Source organism: Saccopteryx bilineata, chromosome 5 (genome assembly GCF_036850765.1).
Source record: "Saccopteryx bilineata isolate mSacBil1 chromosome 5, mSacBil1_pri_phased_curated, whole genome shotgun sequence".
In the NCBI taxonomy this organism is placed as follows: Eukaryota; Metazoa; Chordata; class Mammalia; order Chiroptera; family Emballonuridae; genus Saccopteryx; species Saccopteryx bilineata.
Window position 1 is genome coordinate 61,239,882 of NC_089494.1, and position 22,493 is coordinate 61,262,374.

A 22,493-nucleotide genomic window follows, 5' to 3' on the forward strand; every position below is an offset into this window, starting at 1 on the left:
TTACCATTGTCGTTCACTAAACAACTTTACTAAGGGTCCAGGAGAGGGAAAGGAAGTAAGTGTGTTTAATGTCATAAATCAAGGGTTAGCACACTGGCTCATGGGCCAAATGAAACCCAGGGCTGGTTTTTGTTGTTGGGTTTTTTTTTTGGTATGGCCTGCAAGGTAAGTTTGGTATTTACACCTTTAAAAGTTTATTTTAAAGAAAAATAAATATAATTTAATTCCTTATACTAACTATACTTTCCCTGGATCTAATTTTTACTTATATCTTTATATGTTTTTATTAGATGAACACTTCATTGCTGTATCTTGTTTCTAAAGTAGTTCATATTTTTTTTAATGAAGTGGAATGAATGAATCAGTGAAAGAAGGGAGAGAAGGAGGTACATATTCTTCTAATTAGTCTCAAGTCCTTGTTAGGCATAAAAATATATAAATGTAACTTTACAATAGTTTCTGCTTATTATACTTGGGTTTAGCCTTTATTGTAATAACTGAGTTGTCAACTAAAAAAAAAGTTCTCTCATTTGGGCAAGTGAGTAAAAGAAAAAAAACCTGCTATAAGTTACAAGGACGAAGTTAAGAATATATTTCAAAGTTGCCACTCTTGAAGCCAGCAATAGAAATATTCTTCTAAAATTTATGTATATAAAGTAAACAATCTAATACTTGATCTTTATTACAACTATAATATAATATAAATGGAATAACCCTCATAATGTTTATATGCTAGTTATTTGAAAAAGGAATTACATCATAACGTATATTTTGGAGTTACAATGAGAACTATGTAATTTGGTGATTTCCCTGCAGAATTATCTTGAGCTTATATACAATATAAGATTTATGTTTATTACATAGATTATGATGAGATAGACATTTTATTTTTTCACACTTTTTTTTTTTTTTTTAGAGATAGAGAGGGACAGACAGGAAGGGAGAGAGATGTGAAGCATCAATTCTTTGTTGTGGCACCTTAGTCATTTATTGATTGCTTTCTCATTATGTGCCTTGATGGGGTGGGGAGGGGCTACAGTAGAGCAAGTGACCCTCTGCTCAAGCCAGCAACCATAGAGTCATGTCTATGATCTCATACTCAAGCCAGCAACCCTGCACCCAAGCCGGGTGAGTTCATGCTCAACCTGGTGACCTTGGGGTTTCAAACCTGGGTCCTCAGCATCCCAGGCTGACACTATCCACTGCACCACCTCCTGGTCAGGCTGTTCACCTATAGGTAAAAACATTGTTTTCAGGCTTCTTCTTTGGATCATGTGCCTGTGGCCATTAAGTACTGATTCCTTCACACTATTTCCAATGGTTTATTTCCTGTCTCCCATATTCAGGTAGTCTGTGGTACAATTTTGGGATTTGTGAGATGCTTGGATATATTTATTGTTCTACAATCCTAGACACTAGACAGTATCGCTAGTGAGTGATGATATCTGTCTCTGGCTCATCTGAGATAACTGGGCCAATCTCTTTAAGGGTAGAGAGATAAATGAAAATGAAAATCTGGACTCCTGTGTGATCCTACCCCCCCCCATGAGAATTAATGAACCTGACCCTTAGAAAAAGACTCACCATAAATTTAAAAAACTGAAGAGAAGCTGAGTCACATGCCACATAACAATGTTTTGGTTAGTGATGGACTACACATGTGGTGATGGTTCTGTAAGATTACAGTATATGTATACAAGCAAATCTGTGATGGAACAAAGAGAAAAAGAAGCAAACCATAAAACCGACGGACACCGTGGACATACCTCTGAAAAGAGTGACACTTCAGAAGAGCCTCAGGCAGGTCATTCAGGCGGTACTTCAGAGCAGGCAGTGTTATCACAGGTGATGACCGCTCCATGGGTCACATGGGTCTTTCTTCCCCCAAGACTTTCCAGGGGGACAAGATATGGAGGTGGACGGCAGTGATGGCAATGATCCTGACCCTGTTTAGGCCTGTGCTAATGTGTGTTTGTGTCTTAGTTTTTAACAAAAGAGTTTCAAAAGTAAAAAATTAAAATAAAAAATTTATAAATTATAAGTCATAGAATAAGGTTATAAAGAAAATATTTTTGTATAGATTTACAGTGTGTTTTAAGCTAAGTGTTACTACAAAAAAATCAAAAAGTTTTTTAAAACTTCGAAGTGTAGCATGGCTGGTGGTGGCGTAGTGGATAGAGCATTGGCCTGGGACAGTGAGGTACCAGGTTCAAAACCCCGGGGTCTCTGGCTTGAGCCCCTCTGTCAAGGCACTGATGAGAAGCAATCAATGAACAGCTGAAGTACTTCTCATCTCTCTCTCTCACTCTCACTAAAATATATAAAAAGTTCACAGTTTATAAAGTAAAAAGTTAAAGTAAGCTAAGGTTAATTTATTATTGAAGAAAAAAATTTTAAGTAAATTTAGTGTAGTCTAAGGGAATAGTGTTTATGAAGTCTACAAGAGTATGCTGTAGTGTCCTAGGCCTTCACACTCACTCACCCTTCACTCACTGCCTCGCCCAGGGGAACCAAGTTCTGCAAGCTCTGCTTATGATGAATGCCCTGTACAGATGTACCATGTTTATGTTTTATACTGTATTTTTAGGTACCTTTTCTATGTGTAGATATGTTCAGATACACAAATACCATGTGTTAAAATTGTCTATAGTGTTTAACACAGTAACATGCTGTACAGGTTTGTAGGCTCGGAGCAGTACGCTGTATACCGCGTGGCCGAGGTGTGTAGTAGTCTGGACTGTTAGGTTGTGTAAGTACACTCTGTGATGTTCCCACAACAGCGAAATTGCGTAACGATGCATTTCGCAGACTGGATCCCAATCATGAAGTGGCAACTGACCACATACCAAAGTGTGTGCATAATTTTCATCCTTGATTTTAGAGAAACTAATTTTTAAAGAAAATTTACAGATTTAATGCTATTTTTACTTCAAAAATAGCATAGAAAACATAGTTTCCCATAGTAAGTTTAAGTTACTGAATTTTTACCTTATAGTTAGTTTTCAAAGATTGAATAATACCATAATATACTTTTACTTAAGAGCATACTTGGAAAAATATGAGCTCTGTACATGATCATTGTTATTCTGTTTTCAGTTTCTTTATATTTCTATATAAATGAAAATAGAGAAACTTTTAAAAGACTGTATTTACCATAATAGTTACTTAGCATGAGAATCTTATTTTAGCAATGCTTATTTATTTCAAGGGATTTCTTAAACCATAGGGTGATTTTCACTTTGCCCCAAGATACTGAGACTAAGAAAATAAAGTTAGCATCTCTCTTTCTGCGACCCTTTACTCCCTGTGTTAATTCACTCACTACATAAAAATTTTAAAAGCTTCCATTTCTGTTTATTATAGGCGTCTCCGGCTCACACAACTCCACAGACCCAAAATACAAGTGGTCGTCGAAGAAGAGCAGCTAATGAAGATCCTGATGAGAAAAGGAGGAAGTTTCTTGAGCGAAACAGAGCAGCGGCTTCAAGATGCCGACAAAAGAGGAAAGTCTGGGTTCAATCTTTAGAGAAGAAAGCAGAAGACTTGAGTTCGTTAAATGGACAACTGCAGGTATGGTACATATATGTAAGTTTTGTTTTATTTATTTTAATACATAGTCATGAACACAGCTCTTCCCTTTTTTTTCTAGGTAGCCAGCTAAATATTTTAGAACACAGTTGGGTGTGTATAGAAACTATGTAAAGCCTAATTTTGTAAACCTATTTGGAGGGAAATGAATTAATATAAAACTTAAAACACTGATACAATGAAGAAATTTTAAATGTGTTTAATTGTGTAGTATAAAAGTACCTAAACTTTATAAAGTTGTGATACTAAGTTCTAAGAATCTTAAAAATATTACTGGTATTTTACTTTTCATGTCCGTTTTTTGGTTTATATCACAACAATAAAGTTGCTTTAGTAGCAGTTTTTGTTTTTAAGCTCTTTTATTCTTTGAATTATAAATTTTGTTTTGTTTGTTTTATTTAAAGTGAATATAGTGCTCAAGGAAGGTGCCAGATTGACAGCTTTGGAAACTGAAGGACTCTTATTATCTGCAGAACAGGTACAATGTGGCCAGTGGCACTAGAAATCATGTCATACTGCCCTGCCAATGTGCCTCAGATACATTTCTTAGGAACCTCCTGGCTATAAAGATTTAAGGCTCCTTCTTGTTTAGTCTTTGGTAAGATTTCCAATGGAGAAGCACCAGATCCTTCTATTTTTTCTTCTTCGTCTTTTTTAATTTTATTTAAATACTGTGAATGTTCTTCAATAGAATCTTCTAAACTACCAATCGATGAGAATCAACTAGAAAATTGATGTTAATGAATTATAGTGTTATTGATCAGTCTTCTGAGTTAATTCATTCCCACTTAAAAACAAATCTTCTAGATAATTATTATTGATGATGAGAACTGCTCTCTTGTTAAACCTATCTCTCTTTTAAAATGTCACTAATATAAATGTCTATTTAAATGCTTTAGAAAGAGTTTTTAGCATCAGGGATAGCATTTTACTGGTAATATAAATTTTATAATTTAATTTTTTTCATATGTGAGGCAGACATCTTTTATACTGTATTGTGTTTTGAATATTGACATGTTAGTTTTAGAACACGTCTTACAAAATATATCTTAACCATTTAGAAAAAAATCTACATTACAGATTATTAATTTTTTCCTCTTAAATTCAGTGAAACAGACTATAGGTGCCATTTTATTTATACCCTATGACTATATCTACCAGGTGTCTCTGTTATACTTTATAAAAGCTATTTTAACTATTAGATTTTTAAAATAATATTTATATTACATTAAAGTGATTTAAGTACATATATTTTTCTTCTCTGTTTTTAACAAAGTCCTTTCAAATAACTAGACTGCTTGTATTTGTATGACATTAAACATATCATTCTTTGTTAACCTTAGTTATCTTACCCAGAGAATAGAGCCATTACCTGCTAATCTACTTCTCTGGGTTGTTGCATAAATCAGTTGAATTAGAATGAATGCAGGTATTTTTAAATACATAGGTTTTTAATTGTAATAAGATTTATTAATATTTTCTTTTGTAATTTGACTTAGTTGGCTTTTTAAGAAGTAAAAAATGGGCCCTGGTCAGCTAGCTCAATGGTAGAGCGTTGGCCTGGCATGTGGAAATCCTGGGTTTGATTCCTGGCTAAGGCATACAGGAGAAGAAACTTCTGCTTCTCCATTGTTCCCCCTCTACTTTCTCTCTGTCTCTCTCTTCCCCTCCCACAGCCAAGGCTCTGTTGGAGCAAAGTTGGATCGGGCATTGAGGATGGTTCCATGTCCTCTGCCTCAGGCACTAGAATTACTCTAGTTGCAATGGAGCAACACCCCAGATGGGCAGAGCATCGCCCTCTAGTGGGCATGCCAGGTGGATCCCAGTTGGGCACATGCAGGAGTCTGTCTCTGCCTCCCCGCTTCTCACTTCAGAAAAATACAAAAAAATAAAAATAAGTAAAAAATGTTTGAAAACTATAAATGATATATAAATACATTGTGTCCGTAAAGTCATGGTGCACTTTTGACCAGTCACAGGAAAGCAACAAAAGATGATAGAAATGTGAAATCTGCACCAAATAAAAGGAAAACTCTCCCAGTTTCATACCTATTCAGTGCAGTTTGATGTGGGCTCACACACAGATTTTTTAGGGCTCCTTAGGTAGCTATCCCGTATAGCCTCTACAGACTTGTCACTGACTGATGGCCTACCAGAACAGGGTTTCTCCACCAAACTGCCGGTTTTCTTCAACTGCTTATCCCACCGAATAATGTTATTCCTATGTGGTGGCACTTCGTTGTAAACGTGCCAATATTCACGTTGCACTTTGGTCACAAATTCTAATTTAGCAAGCCACAGAACACACCGAACTTTCCTCTGTACCGTCCACATCTCGACTGGCATGGCCATGGGCTGCTCCGCTGTATACATGGTGTTATGTCATCATCTGCGCATGTGCACATGCTGCCACATCATCCTACAGAAACTGGGAGGGTTTTCCTTTTTGGTGCAGATTTCACATTTCTATCGTCTTTTGTGCTTTCCTGTGACCAGTCAAAAGTGCACCATGACTTTACGGACACACTGTATATGGTCTCATTATTCTTGGACTTTACTTTGGGCCAGTTTTCTGCTATAACCCAAATTTTAGCAGTAGTAATAGCTTTTTTCTTTCTTTTTTTTTTTTTATTGACAGAGACAGGGAGTGAGAGAGAGGAACAGATAGGGACAGACAGGAAGGGAGAGAGATGAGAAGCATCAATTTTTCGTTGCAGCACCTTAGTTGTTCATTGATTGCTTTCTCATATGTGTCTTGACCAGGGGGCTACAGCAGAGCGAGTGACTCCTTGCTCAACCCAGCGACCTTGGGCTCAAGCCAGTGACCTTGGGCTTCAAGCCAGTGACCTTTGGGCTCAAGCCAGCGACCATTGGTCATGTCTGTGATCCCACGCTTAAGCTGGTGAGCCCATACTCAAGTCACATGAGCTTGTGTGCAAGCCAGTGAGTGACCTTGGGATTTTGAACCTGGGTCCTCTGCATACCAGTCCGACACTGTATCCACCGTGCCACTGCCTGGTCAGGCAGCAGTAATAATAGCTTTTAATGAGATATTGCTATTCCTTTTACTGCAGAACTGTTCACCATTATTAATGGCAGTGGTGTTTATTATTTGAGAAAACCTTGGAAAATTCAGTATTCAAAATAAGTGTAACTTTCATTAATTTTATGTATTTTCACCATATAAACTATGATTAAAATGTCATTGTAAATGTGTTACATTTTTATATTTCCTAAGTATGATAGAAATTCTTTGACTAGAGAATAAAGATAAGATTTGCCATCTAAGTACAAGTTAGCTAGCACATCATTTCCAAAGCATGAAACTTTTAAATAGAACAAATTCAAGATATCACTAAATTAATTAGTTATATTCAACCATAGAGCTTAACTCAAATTAGAAGTAGAACAAGTAAAATCAGTAAAGTCTCAGTGATGATGGCATCATAGTTAAATGAGAAAGTGTTCTGTTTTAGAGGTGCATACCAAAATATGAAGACAGGTGAAGTGTGATATGTTGTTGGGCATTTTCTTTAAAATATTTCTGCAGAAAAGAAGAAGAATAAGATCCATTTGTATGTGTAATCCTGGGAAAATGTAATATATTGTGGGCAAAAAAAAGTTGCTGGAAATAGTCTAAATGTCCATCAGTGAATAAATGGATAAATTGTGGTATATACATACAATGGAATATTATTTAGGCATAAAAAGGATTGACGGTACATGCGAAACATGGATGAACCTTAAAACATGCTGAAGTGAGAGAAGCAAGATACAAAGTCACATATTATATGACTCCATTTATATGATATACCTAGAACAGAAATATCCATAGAGAATGCAGATTGGTCATTGCCAGAGACTGAAGAAAGGAAGAAACTCATTAGGGAACTGATTTGTTTTAGAGTGGCAGAGATGTTTTATAAGTCGATAGAAGGAAGTGGTTGGTTGTACAACATTGTAAACGTACACTAAACGCCACTGAATTATTCACTTTAAATGGTTGATTCTATATTATGGGAATTTCACTTCAGTAAATTACTCAATAAAAGGTTAGTTGCATACTAAAATGTATACCATATATCTTTTTTATTAGTAAAAGGTTTATAATTAAGTTAGATAGATGAATGTGAAGGTGTAGCAATCAATATAGAAATGAATTTGTTAAGTATAGGTAAAATTTTAGGAATGTCACGTACCAGGATGTAACAGTGGTAAAGAGATAGGGTTTTGGGAAGCATGGATGGTCTGGGAAGAAAAGGTACTTCAATTATGACTTTTTCTATTATTTTGAGTGGATATATAATTTTTTATTGCTTTTTAGTTGTTAAATAAAAAGTTTTAAAATAGAGTGTGAAGAGTTAACATCCTTATAGTAGATTCAGGAATAAAAAGTTTTTTTCAGTTTTTCAATAGCAAAACCAGTAACTGTAAAGAATGGAATAATTCGTAAAGAAAATTGAATGTCAGAGAAGTAATTAAACTGTACTTTATGTGAAAACATCAGTTCTAGATTTTTTAAATAATCCTTCATGTAACATTTAGGCTTAGCTTATTGGTGTAGTGGGCAGTAATAATTCATATCCAATAAAATTAATTAATGTTGAGGTATGACTTTGTATTTTTACCAAATATATATTAAGTTTGAAAAAATACTAATTATTCAACCTTATTACCCCAGTCATGGAATTTAATTATATTTTAGCCTTCTCAGATCATTGCTAAAAAGGCCATTTTATCAAATTGTATTAGAGACATTTATGATAATCTAGACCAGGGGCCCCCAAACTACGGCCCGCGGGCCGCATGCGGCCCCCTGAGGCCACTTATCCGGCCCCCCACTGCACTTCCGGAAGGGGCACCTCTTTCATTGGTGGTCAGTGAGAGGAGCACATTGACCATCTCATTAGCCAAAAGCAGGCCCATAGTTCCCATTGAAATACTGGTCAGTTTAGCCCTGGCCGGTTGGCTCAGCGGTAGAGCGTCGGCCTAGCGTGCGGAGGACCCGGGTTCGATTCCCGGCCAGGGCACATAGGAGAAGCACCCATTTGCTTCTCCACCCCTCCACCGCGCCTTCCTCTCTGTCTCTCTCTTCCCCTCCCGCAGCCAAGGCTCCATTGGAGCAAAGATGGCCTGGGTGCTGGGGATGGCTCTGTGGCCTCTGCCCCAGGCGCTAGAGTGGCTCTGGTCGCAACATGGCGACACCCAGGAGGGTCGCAACATGGCGACGCCCAGGATGGGCAGAGCATCGCCCCCTGGTGGGCAGAGCGTCGCCCCCTGGTGGGCGTGCCGGGTGGATCCCGGTCGGGCGCATGCGGGAGTCTGTCTGACTGTCTCTCCCTGTTTCTAGCTTCAGAAAAATGCAAAAAAAAAAAAAAAGAAAGAAATACTGGTCAGTTTGTTGATTTAAATTTACCTGTTCTTTTTTTTAAATATTGTATTTGTTCCCGTTTTGCTTTTTTACTTTAAAATATGTGCAGTGTGCATAGGGATTTATTCATAGTTTTTTTATAGTGTGGCCCTCCAACGGTCTGAGGGACAATGAACTGGCCCCCTGCTTAAAAGTTTGGGGACCCCTGCTCTAGACCAAGAATTGCATGCTATTAATTTTAAATTATATTTTAAGGTAATATATGATTTTGTTGTTCTTTATTTGAAATAATTTTAACCTCTTTGTGGCTTTGTCTTTCAGTTATACTCATTTTGGGGGTTAGTTTTCAGTTTACAATTTCAGCATGTTTCCTTTATGAACAAAAGTCAGACCCTTTACTAACAGTTACTGTTTGGATAATTCTTGTGGATTTTGTTGTGGATGTCACTTTTAAAACTTAGGTACTGCAAAATGTATGTGGAGTAGAAGTTAAATTAACAGAAGCAGCCTGACCTGTGGTGGCGCAGTGGGATAAAGCGTCGACCTGGAACACTGACGTTGCCGGCCCGAAACCTTGGGCTTTCCTGGTCAAGGCACATATGGGAGTTGATGCTTCCTGCTCCTCCCCCTTCTCTCTCTCTGTCTCTCTCTCACTCCTCTCTCTCTAAAAAAATCAATAAATAAAATTAACAGAAGCATACTTTGATAGCTAGATGCATGAGTTTTTACCCATAAGTTAATGTACAGAAAAGGTTTTATCTACTGGTTCATTGACTGTAAAGGAATAAGGTAACATTTTTAGTTCTTATCACTTGAAATAGAAAGGAATAGCAACAATTCAAGATGCTATACAATGACTGCTTTTCCTGAAAAAAAAAAAAAATGTGTCCTATGATGTAACTGTCCTTTTTTTCCCTCTGAATTTTTAACTATATCTGAGAGGGGCAGAGGGGAAGGATAATAGTGATACAACCTGTACCGAATACATTTTGTTGAGAGTTTGAGACCTAGTACTTCTTTTTACTAGTCTTGACTGAAAACCTTCGAGTCTTTACTTTCCTATCAGTCATAGAGTACTTTATGAAGATCAGTGAGAGAGGATGTAGAAAAAGTATGTTGTAAATATGCTATGCAAATACTAGTTATTCATTATTCTGTCATTAAGCATCTATTGTGTGCAGGGCATGTTATTAGACACAGAATATAATAGTGAAAACAACATTGTCCTTGCACTTACAAAATTTATGGTCTAACAGAGGAGACAAACATGACACAAGAAATTACAGTATGATGAATGGAGAAGGGTCATTTCCATTCATTTTGCAAAATATTTTCAAAATAGAATCCTATCATCTATATTTCTATTTTGTTCTCAGGTATAAGGTTTTGCATCCATGACAGCCTGTGGAACTGTGTTGTGGGAGTCTTGATACTTGATCTTTGATTTTTCTAAAGACTGAACATGAGAAAAATTATGTCCTTAGCAACAAGAAATTCCCCAAAGAAGAAACCATCTCTAACATTATTTGTTTAATTTTAGGGGTAGTGGTTGAACTAATATAATAAGTCAAAAGTTATATATTTATGGGAATACCTGGTATCCATCTATGGCCAAATATCAGTGAGAAATTTTGATTGATTGATAATTGGTTACACTGTCATGATTTCATCAGTCTGATCTGCTACACATAAACTATTAAAAAAATTTGTTCCTTAGTATATAATTAATTTTTGAGTAGCTAAAAATATGGAGCAATGGTAAGATAATGCTAAAATAATTTACATTTTGTTTTATTTAGACCGAATGATTTTTTTCAGCATCTACTTTAACTTTACCAAATATACTTTACTTGGATTAGAAAAAAATCAAGAATTGCTCACATTTAAATGGGACTTTGACATTTTCAAAATGTCTTTATGTTCCTTATTTCACTTCTGGTATATTTTACCCCCTGGATGTAGAATTACCATGGGCCTCTCTAAATATCACTATGTACTGAGTCTGTGCTAGGCTGTGCTATGCTCTGGGGAGACGAAGGGCTAGATAATACTAGTCCTTGAGAAAATCCCAGAGGTGGCAAGCAGCTAAACCAAAGAATTACAATACAGTGTGATAAGTGTTCTATATTAATACACACACACACGCACACACATACATACATGGCTGTGGAAGCGAAGAAATGGACATCTAACCTCTTTCCTATGCAGACTTACACTGTATTAAGTTGACTGTTAAGATCAGTGAAATAATTAGGAAGGCAAAAAGGAAAGATTTTCTGGATAGAGACAACAGTATGTGTTTAGTTAGCTATACAAAATTTACATTTTTATAGATAAAAATGGTTAAGTATTGATTATTTCATAAGTTCAAACTAATGGGAAAGTGGTTCCAGGTACCAGATTATAAGATTGTATCTGCTTGACATACATATCTAGCCCTGTTTTATATTACAGAAATTAATGAGAGAAACTTGTAGTTATGAGTCTCAAAATCAAGCTGACACAGCAGACAGGCAGAAAGTTTCTTGGAAGTTATATGTTTGATTACTCATAACATGGTTTCTCATCAATAGTGCCATTAATAACGAACTATAACTAGTGATACTGATACTGACTATAGTATTTTATAGAAATGAGTTTTCTAAATAGCACTGTTTCTTTTTAAAGTGAAACTTTTAAGGTTTCCTTTTTGTACTTTGATCACTATAAACCCATTCTTGACTCAAATACAATAGTCTGAACAATTTAATCTTTTTATTAATGGTTCAGATTTATTATGAGCATCAATTTTTGTTCTGTGCATTAATATAGTGTTGCAGTTCATTATTATTGGGATGTGAGGAACTGTTTGACCCAACAGACTTGCTTTTTTATTGCTTAACTTTTATTCTTTTGATTTTTATGCTGTCATTAATCATGCCAGGGAGCCTAATGAATCTAATCTGCTAAATTACTTTGCATTAAGCTTTCTGGATAAGAGACTGAGGGGTGGAAAATGAAGTGCCTGAGCTTTTGTGTACACCCATTTGCTATGTTCAGTTAATTTTGGGTTCATGGCTGAAATCTGCATAGTTAAGGTTAATGTAAGTCCAAGTAAGTAGATATGTTTGTAAATTAAGGTGCTTTTTATGTTATCAACTTAATAAATTTATATTATTTCTAACTTTGAGTATTGGTAATTATCACTAAGCTGTGTCTTTAATATTTGAGGGTGACCCAGTGAGATTAACTGGACTGTCTCCATTTGAAACTTTTACAGAGAATCTTCTACATTAATGCATCCAAAACAAAAGCTGATATGCTCATTCTGTAATAAGGAACAGGACAAATCACCATTGATTTATCAGATTCAGATTTAGATGTGGATGAATTGCCTAGATCAGAGGCAACTAAGCCATTTAAATATCACATCTACTTTCACTGGTTTCATGTCCGGCACAGTGCCTTGCAGCGCATGTGAGGTATCTGTGGTTATTCACTGGGATTCACTGGTTATTGGGGTTTCCTGCATGGAGCTGAGTTTTCAAGATAAATTTTTCATTTTCAAATGAATAGAGTGAAATTTTTTCCTGACTCCCTTGATGTTTCAAAATTTTCACATAATCAAAAGGTAATAACACCTTCAACAGGTAACCAGTAATATATATAAGCAGTCCCAAGGCAAATGATAAAGTAAAAACTGAAATATGCTATCCAGTTGTAGTGTTATCTTAAATTTTTATAAAAGTTGCAGTTTTTATACAAATACTAAAATATAAAAACTGATGTGTACGAACTAAACATATTTAAGCAACATATCTTGTTTATTCTTTGATATTTTGTTAAAAATATCTAGTTTCATTATCTTAGTCTTCACTTGTTTTAAACAGTAAGAAATGTTTAATCTGACGCTAGTGGTAAAGTATATAACTTGTTCCTTCTCCAGAGTGAAGTCACCCTGCTGAGAAATGAAGTGGCACAGCTGAAACAGCTTCTTCTGGCTCATAAAGATTGCCCTGTAACCGCCATGCAGAAGAAATCTGGCTATCATAGTGAGTAATGTTCCATTACCTGTAGCCTTAGGCTACATCAGTGAAATACTGCCACAGTGAACCAGGCTCCCATTAAAACAACGGAGACTGAAATTCTAATATTTAACATTAGAACTTCTACAAGGTTATTATGGAATGGGATATACTTCTTAGAATCTACAGTTTTTGAATTTTCCTATTTCTAGCTTTTTTGTAGGGATGGCTGTAGATCAACAAGATGGGTTAGTTAATAATTTAAAATATAGTGTAAGTACTGATGAGTGTTTTCTCTTCCCAGTGTAACACTTTGGAACATCTCTTTTCCAACCTGCATTCAAGCTTCATTTTTTTTAAATCACCTGTCTTCACTTAATATATAGTATTTGTTTATATAGTATCAGATCCTGTTGCTCATTATTAGATAACAGCATTGTGCAGTTGTTTTTTTAATTGTTGTGAACCTTTTTATATCGAATCTTCTAGTTCAGGCGTCCCCAAACTACGGCCCCCTGAGGCCGTTTATCCAGCCCTCGCCGCACTTCCGGAAGGGGCACCTCTTTTATTGGTGGTCAGTGAGAGGAGCACTGTATGTGGCGGCCCTCCAACGGTCTGAGGGACAGTGAACTGGCCCCCTGTGTAAAAAGTTTGGGGACCCCTGTAAAAAGTGCTAAAATAGAACAGTATTTAAATTATCTGCTTATTGGTTTCCTCTTAAATATATTCCCTCAAAATGAGATTTGTCTGTGTTCAGCATTTTAGAGGTTAATTGTGGTTTTTTCTTCTTGTAATGTCCTTTTTGATAAGATGCACAATGTTGCAACCAGCTGTTACTCTTGAATAAATGGCCTATTTTGTCCATCCTACACAGATTTGTAACAAATAACAGGACTAGGAACGTGTTAGGCAACATTCATAATGTATAACCCGGGGCTTTCATTTTTGTGATTTAGTGATATTTCAGGATATTTGTAAATGTGAAGATTGGTTCAACCATATGTATCCACTTCATTTTAATTTGCCAGTGTCAGTAATTCAAAAGAAAGAAACATTTTTTTGGATGCAAACAGTTCCTCAGGTGCTCACAATAAAACTTATTGGACACCATCTTTACTTGCAGTCATTGTAAGCAGTTTCATCAGAATGGCAATATTTTTTAATTTAAAAGGTTCTGTAGATTTAGCAACTCTCTATTGCCATTTATATTTAGAACATTGATTTTTGTCAGTTTTGAGCAAATAAATCTCAATCCTTTGATATCTAGTCATTTTGACAGGATGGTAAAACACACTGTGGAGTAAATTGGACGCATATAGAAATGCTTAGAGTTTGTATTAATAATTGCTGCAGGGATGAGGCCATTACGGCTTTCATCTGACTTAACATAATTTCCTATAGCAGCTACTGAGTTCAGCATTATGCATACATGATTTTCTTAAGTGTTCTCTGGAATTTTGATAGCTCAAGAGGAGCTGTACAATTGATTCTATAAAATTAGAAAATTAACTCATTTTGCATTCAATTAAAAATTATCTGCAATTTTTAAATTTTAGATAATTTATTGGATAATCCCAACAGTTCTCTCTCTATTCTGTGTTCAGCAAATGTAAGCTAATTTTTTATTTTAAGCAGTAATTTATAGTTATATTTAAGTGTATAGCTATATGGGTTTATGTCCTATACCAGGGGTCCCCAAACTATGGCCTGCAGGCCACATGCGGCCCCCTGAGGCCATTTATCCGGCCCCCGCCACACTTCCGGAAGGGGCACCTCTTTCATTGGTGGTCAGTGAGAGGAGCATCGTTCCCATTGAAATACTGTGTTGATTTAAATTTACTTGCTCTTTATTTTATTTTATTTTATTTTTTATTTCTTTTCTTTCTGAAGCTGGAAACGGGGAGAGACAGTCAGACAGACTCCCGCATGCGCCCGACCGGGATCCACCCGGCACGCCCACTAGGGGCGACGCTCTGCCCACCAGGGGGGATGCTCTGCCCCTCCCGGGGGTCGCTCTGCTGCGACCAGAGCCACTCTAGCGCCTGGGGCAGAGGCCAAGGAGCCATCCCCAGCGCCGGGGCCATCTTTGCACCAATGGAGCCTTGGCTGCGGGAGGGGAAGAGAGAGACAGAGAGGAAGGAGAGGGGGATGGAGAAGCAAATGGGCACTTCTCCTATGTGCCCTGGCCGGGAATCGAACCCAGGTCCCCCGCACGCCAGGCCGACGCTCTACCGCTGAGCCAACCGACCAGGGCTTACTTGTTCTTTATTTTAAATATTGTATTTGTTCCAGTTTGGTTTTTTTTACTTTAAAATAAGATATGTGCAGTGTGCATAGGGATTTGTTCATAGTTTTTTTTATAGTCCGGCCCTCCAACGGTCTGAAGGGCAGTGAACTGGCCCCCTGTGTAAAAAGTCTGGGGACCCCTGTCCTATACCCTTAAATAAACTGACTGAAAATCTAGATTAATAAGTTTTAGTGAATATATATTATACTTGGTTGTGAGAAGAATGCAAGACATTTTTGGTTTTGGGAATTACACCTTTTTCCCATCAAGTCATCTAAGTAATCAAATTAACTGAAGTACAGGCCCTGGCCGGTTGGCTCAGTGGTAGAGTGTCGGCCTGGCGTGCAGGAGTCCTGGGTTCGATTCCCGGCCAGGGCACACAGAGAAGCACCCATCTGCTTCTCCACCCCTCCCCCTCTCCTTCCTCTCTGTCTCTCTCTTCCCCTCCTGCATCCAAGGCTCCATTGGAGCAAAGTTTGCCCGGGCGCTTAGGATGGCTCTGTGGCCTCTGCCTCAGGCGCTAGAATGGCTCTGGTTGCAACAGAGCAACGCCCCAGATGGGCAGAGCATCGCCCCCTGGTGGGCATGCTGGGTGGATCCCAGTGCGGTGCATGCGGGAGTCTGTCTGTCTGACTGCCTCCCCATTTCCAACTTCAGAAAAATACAAAAAAAAAAAATTAACTGAAGTATAGTTCTAGCATAAAATTAGTCTTCATCATCTTAGATAATTGGATTTTGCAGAAAATTTTAAGTAATTTTTATTTTCAAATTTGAAATCTTTGGGAAAAATCTGATTTCTCTATTGTTTAATTGTCAAGGTAAATGTAGAGATTGACTAAGTGAATATTTAAATTTTGTAGAAAATTGAAGAAATTTATAAAGATACAGCAATTGCTAATGGTGAGCTGTAGTGCTAGTTAATTCTTTGAAAACATTTCAGAGAGAAAACAGGTTTAATAGAAATAAAGGAATATTACAGAATCATGAGGATAAAAGTGACAGTTTAAAGTCACACTGTCACAGGGTCGCAATTTTAACACTGAAAGTTGTGTGTCCTAGGAAACCTCAGTCATAGAGAAACTGACAATTGGCACCTTAACCATCAGATAGTATAAAATGTGAATGAAAATATGATACATTCCAAATGTTTCGGTTCTGTGAAGAATAAAGTTTATTGCCATTAATTCATATTATCTAGATCTCTGAGCATAATTAAAATTGTCTTATAATTGTTTCTATAATCATAAATGGGGAAGGAACGCTTCTTGGGCCCTAAATGTAATTGAGAACTTGTACAATTGGGGCAAAAGTCAGTTTACAGTTGTGAATACACGAAACACAGTTTATTCTTGTATTTTTATTATTATTTTTATATGAACAACTATAAGCCTACTTTTGCCCCCCCTGTATTTTTAGTACTGAAAATATGTATGAACAGAGGTAGTTGTCAAACAGCTGGTTTCTTTCCATGCAGGGCTGAGAATGGCAGTGAGTGCCGTAAGATCTCTGTGTCTTTCTAGTGCTTGTGATTATACTAGTAATTTTCCTCCCCTCCCCTTCTACAAGTGATCAAAGGTACAGATGTATCATATTATAAAGGTAGTTTGTGTATAAAATTTATAATTACAGAATTTACAAGTGAGTACCTATTCTTTGTACAGCCTAAAGATTTGCTTTACCTAATTCTGAAAGACTGGAAATAATCACTTGTTCCTTAGAATTTACTGTTTAATTTTGAGTCACTGCCTTCTGTATATTTACATTTCCTTATTACACTCATCACAGATCAACCTCTTTATTTTTGAAAGCTAGTGCATTCCTTAACCTTGACAGAAAGGTCAGTTTGTTGGCCTGTTGAAAAATAGTGGTAAAGCCTGACCTGCAGTGGCGCAGTGGGTAAAAGCATCGACCTGTAACACTGAGGTTGCCGGTTCGAAACCCCAGGCTTCCCTGGTCAAGGCACATATGGGAGTTGATGCTTTATGCTCCTCCCTCCCTTCTCTCTGTCTCTCTCTCTCTGTCTCCTCTCTCTAAAATGAATAAATAAGAATCTAAAAAAAAAAGAAAATAGTGGTAAAATAAAGAGGGCTTTTTAGTGGTCTCTAATGTTTCTTTGAACACATAACAGTTGTATTTGCTATTTAACTAAATTGTGTTATATAACATTTATTATAATTTTAAAATAATTATGATTGTGATTTCATTATACCTTGAGGTCAAATTTTTATCCAGTGTGTGGTTTTGCATTCATAGAAGATTATGGAGAAGATGGGATCACTTATACGTTTTAAAACTTGCTTTTTAAAAATGTATGAATTGGGGCAAATGTCTCAAAATTCTGTAAGAATTGCTGTATTTCAAAAAACCCTCAAAATAAGGAATTTTACCTGAGTAAGAGTTGTGCTTTGCTAGGTTCATCCTTCTTCTATATTATACATCATGGGATAAGTCCTGTTTCATAGGGCCCAAGTCTTTTGATAATTGACTTCAAGAATGGGGATTTGGCCATTAGTAAGCAGGCCAGTATGCATTCTCAGATTTGATAGAAAGCCAGCTTATTGTCTCTTCTAAACACTAAATAAAAAATGATTTTAATGCCAGTATGACATTGTTTTTAGAATGTTCAATAATAAAGTTAAACAATATTGTTTAGGAGTACATACCTATTTGGCAAAGCTTCAAAGAAAAAACAAGGGAATGGTTAAAGAAATATCAGAATGGTGAGCATCTCTGGTAAGGAGAGGAGCTTACAGGTAGCATCAGGGTTATTGGGAATGTTCTCTTAAGTTAGGGGCTGGGTTCACAGGTGTTTGTTATTGTGTCTTATAACTACGTACACTGTGTGTTGTGCATATCACATTTCACTAAAATTATTAGATTCTATTCTGTTAAAGATATGGGAGATTTGTTTTTCAGGCCTACAAACTTGTAGATTTCTTTTTGTAAATATTTAGAATGCCTTCTCCTGAATATCTTTCAATTACAGCATTAGAGTTTTATATAGATCTTTATTTGAATCTCAATTCATGCAACTGTAACAGCTGGTGACATTTAGATTCTAGATATTGCTTATTCTCATGTGTATGCATCATTAGAGTCAGGTGTTGTGAGCACCCATTACGGCACTAGGTGGAAAGTCAGCCAGAATAAATATAGTTCTAGAGACTGTGGAGGGAATAATTTGAAGATATAATTTGTATGTGAATTCATTTTCTTTATGCATGTGGCAGTACATTTTTTTTTTTTAATAAGAATGGGGTGTAGGCAAATAGATTGGTTTTGTTAAATGTGTTGTTTAAGAAGGGTTTGAATATAGCAAGGGAGAGAAAGAGAAGCAGATGGTCGCTTCTCCTGTGTGCCCTGACTGGAAATCAAACCCAGGACATCCATACACTGGGCCAACACTATCCACTGAGCCAGTTGGTCAGGGCCGTAAAAAACTTTTTTTTTTTTTTTTAGTATTTTTCTTAAGTTGGAAACGGGGAGGCAGTCAGACTGACTCCCGCATGCGCCCGACTGGGATCCACCCAGGACGCCCACCAGGGGGCGATGCTCTGCCCATCTGGAGTGTCGCTCTGTTGCAACCAGAGCCATTCCAGCGCCTGAGGCAGAGGCCACAGAGCCATCCTCAGCACCTGGGCCAACTTTGCTCCAGTGGAGCCTTGGCTGCAGGAGGGGAAGAGAGAGACAGAGAGGAAGGAGAGGGGGAGGGGTGGAGAAGCAGATGGGCGCTTCTCCTGTGTGCCCTGGCCAGGAATCGAACCCAGGACTCCTGCACGCCAGGCCGACGCTCTATCACTGAGCCAAACGGACAGTGCCAAAAAACTTTTTACTCTGTATATTGACTCAGCTTACTGATACATTCTTAACAATCTTTTAAGAAACTGAGTAATTTTCCTTTTTCCACTCAGCTGCTGATAAAGATGATAGTTCAGAAGACCTGTCCGTGCCGAGTAGTCCTCATACTGAAGCTATACAGCACAGTTCTGTCAGCACATCCAACGGAGTCAGTTCAACCTCCAAGGCAGAAGCTGTAGCCACTTCAGTCCTCACCCAGATGGCGGACCAGAGTACAGAGCCTGCACTTTCACAGATTGTTATGGCTCCTTCCTCCCAGTCACAGCCCTCAGGAAGTTGATTAGAAACCTACAGTGCAGCAGTTTTAGATACTCATTAGTGACTTCAAAGGGAAATCAAGGAAAGACCAGTTTCCATGTATGTGAAATCTGTGGTTGTAAATTTTTTTTTTTAACTTGAAATTAAATTTGGCTCTAAAGTTGGTGTAGCAGCAGTTGATGATCAAACCGAACAACAGTTTTTAGTCTCTGGAAAAAAACTGATTTTGCTTTTTTTATAAATATTGTTAGATTTATTAATTTTTCTGTGCTCATTGTATAAATTGTATTATACTTCATCGTGGTTTATTTCATTTTTAATTTGGTGGTGTTTTAATAAATGGGGGTGTTACTGAATCTCTCCTCCCACTTCCATTTCTTTTGACCACCTCTTAACCCTCAACTGTGATGGTAATATTGTTATATCATTTATACCAAAGTTCTGCTTAAATTCCTATTGACTTTGTATGATAACAAAGTCATAAAGCACTAATGAGAAATTTGTTTTTAACTTTTTGCCGTTTATTTTGCACATTATGCAAAAGGAAGAATATTAGAGAACACGTTTTAAGTGCGTGAAAACATGGTAAAAGACATACAGTGCTTTTATGCACACTTAATCTTAAACTAAATCAAGGTCATTAATAGTGCATTTTTATTTTATAAGATTTTAAGTAGACATGAATTTTGGAATCCTTTATCATTTCAAAAATGACTATTTTTCAAGTCTTAAATTCAGTATTTTAAACCCTATGTTTTGAGGCTAATAAATGCGATATTATATCATGTACAATACAGGGTTATCAAATATCTAATAATTTTTTGAAATTAGGTTTTTGGGTTTTTTTTCAGATTTCAGGTTACAAACTGAGAAGTTTATGCATAATTAAGTATGGTATAGTTGCCAGAAAAGCCTAAAAATTACTACTTAGAAAATTTAAGACTGTTTACCCCCATTGTCTTGTACTTGCAAGCTAACTTGTACTTATTCTTGTGAAAGCACTGTCATCTTTTAGTAGCAAATTTTGATAACGTTTCTTGTGGGAAAAAATCAGTATCTATCTTTAGAACTATGTAATTATGTGGGAAGCAAAAGTGAGTGAGAGAGAGTATACGTATGTATGTGTATGTATGTCTTTCAATAGTTTATGCCAGCAATCTTTGCTTGAATGTTTAACGATGCCTTCAGTGTGATGCTGGCCAATAGGTGATTGCAACTTAAATGTCATTACTGTGCAGGCTTGGTTAACTAACATTCCATGATGTAGTTTGTTTCTGATGAGATGATTGTAGGTACACTTTTCTCATTATCCAGTCATCTGTGGGATACTGAGTTTTCTAATGTGCCATTATCTATTTTTATTCTGCAATTATGTTAAAAATACAGTACAATATTTTAAAATAGACTAAATTGTTAAAAATTTAAAGGTAGTAGATGTGTGTAAGAAAACTTTGTAAAATAGTAATGAGTCCTACCCAGTAGCAACTTCTGGCATTCAAGCAGGATTCCATTATGTAAATACCTGTAATGCATTTATAATAAGTTGTGTAGTTTGTTCTGTACCCATACTACACTGTTTGCTAAAGTCTCAGTGCCATCTCCTAATGAGACTGACATTTAAAAACGTATATGGAATATCCTTGATAATTCAAGGAAATAGCCCACCTGCCTAAGTTCCAGACTGGGAAACATTCAAAATACACAAATGACATTTCAGGACTTTTAAGTTACGAAGATGATAGCAATTTTATTGTTTCGCTTATTAAAATGAAGAACATTCTTAGTTGAAAATTCTACTTCTAAAATTTTTTTATTTTTAACTGATTTTATATTTTAAAGTAATCAATTTCTAATCATGATTTCACCATAGTTATGCTAAGGAGTTGATCTCAAAGGCACAAAATATGAATTCTGCAAGAAGGCTATTTTTATTGTAGTTTGGATGGGTTAGGAAAAGCCTCAAGTCTTCTCTCTCCTAAGTCCTTCAGTGCATTTTCCTTTCATTTTATTTATGCAACTTAAAGTTCTTTGATAACAGGAATTCTTGCAACTGTAAAATAAAGCTACATTAGATGTAAGAAGTCATGTAAACGGTTAATGAGCTTACCAACATTAGCAAAACTTTCATTGTAAATCAGTCTGTATTCAGCAAATAAAAATCATTACTAGTTACACAAATTTCATTTTGACTTTCAGGATGTCACACTACTTCTGTACCTAGCATTTTGAGTCCTACATTTGCAATGTTACACAAACTGTACTATTTTCTTTGATGTGCAGTTTGCATGAGTAAACCATCAGAGAATAAATTCTATCTTTAAATTATGTTCATAATTTGTTTGTTCTTAACTATCTTTCATAAAGTAACATCACCTGATAATGCTATTTATTTCCGTCAGGGCATTTATCACCTGAAAAGAACCTGGTATTCTATTTCTGTGATAAACTGTGTTTTTTCTCAAAGACCTTTTGACTGCAGGTTGCTCAGGCCTCATTCCTCTTTCTCAGCCATCACTTTAAGCCCATTCATACACAGTGAACCTTTCATTTATGTCCCTATCCTGAAACATACCTTCAACCTCAGCCACACACAGATCCACCAGCCTTTGGTGTCTCTTGGTGCCTGCCTGCCTAACAAAACATCTTAAAATATAACATGTCCAACACTGAACTCTTAATCTTCCCCACCCTACCCTGAAAGCTGATCCTCCCATGACCTTGCATACGTCAGCTGATGACAACTCCATTCTTCCCGTTGCTTAAACCAGAACAAACTTGTCATTCTCGATTTCTCTTTTCTTACAGTCCACATCCAAGCCGTCAGGAAACAATGTTTGCTTTACGTTCAAAGTCAACCAGAATTCAACCACACCTCACCATTTACACTGCTGTCACCCTGATCTGTACCATCATTTCTCACCCAGATTATTGTGTCTGCCTCCTGTCTGCTTGCTGTTGCCCTGCTTACTGCAGCCCATCGATACAGCAGTTAGATGCTTTTCAAATATAAGGCAGGCCCAGCTCCCTAAAACCTGGAGTGGTTTCTTGTTGCCCTCAGATCTAATTCCTTACAATGGCCTACAAGGCCTAGATATTCTGTTCCCCCACCCCCAGCCCCTTAACATCT

General features: G+C 36.7%; 1 protein-coding gene across 16 annotated transcripts in view; it reads left to right on the forward strand.

The window, feature by feature from the left end:
* The window catches only part of ATF2 (activating transcription factor 2), a 92,682-nt gene extending 70,991 nt beyond the window's left edge, over window positions 1–21,691 (forward strand). For 15 of the 16 annotated variants that reach the window (XM_066233241.1, XM_066233254.1, XM_066233243.1 and 12 more), the window contains 3 exons: window positions 3,364–3,585; window positions 12,885–12,990; window positions 19,162–21,691. In XM_066233241.1, coding sequence (XP_066089338.1) covers window positions 3,364–3,585; window positions 12,885–12,990; window positions 19,162–19,388 — 555 coding nt within the window. In that variant the 3' untranslated portion in view covers window positions 19,389–21,691. The remainder of the gene's footprint in view (window positions 1–3,363; window positions 3,586–12,884; window positions 12,991–19,161) is intronic. The other variant, XM_066233253.1, reaches the window with a different exon arrangement.
* The last annotated feature ends 802 nt before the right edge of the window (window positions 21,692–22,493 follow it).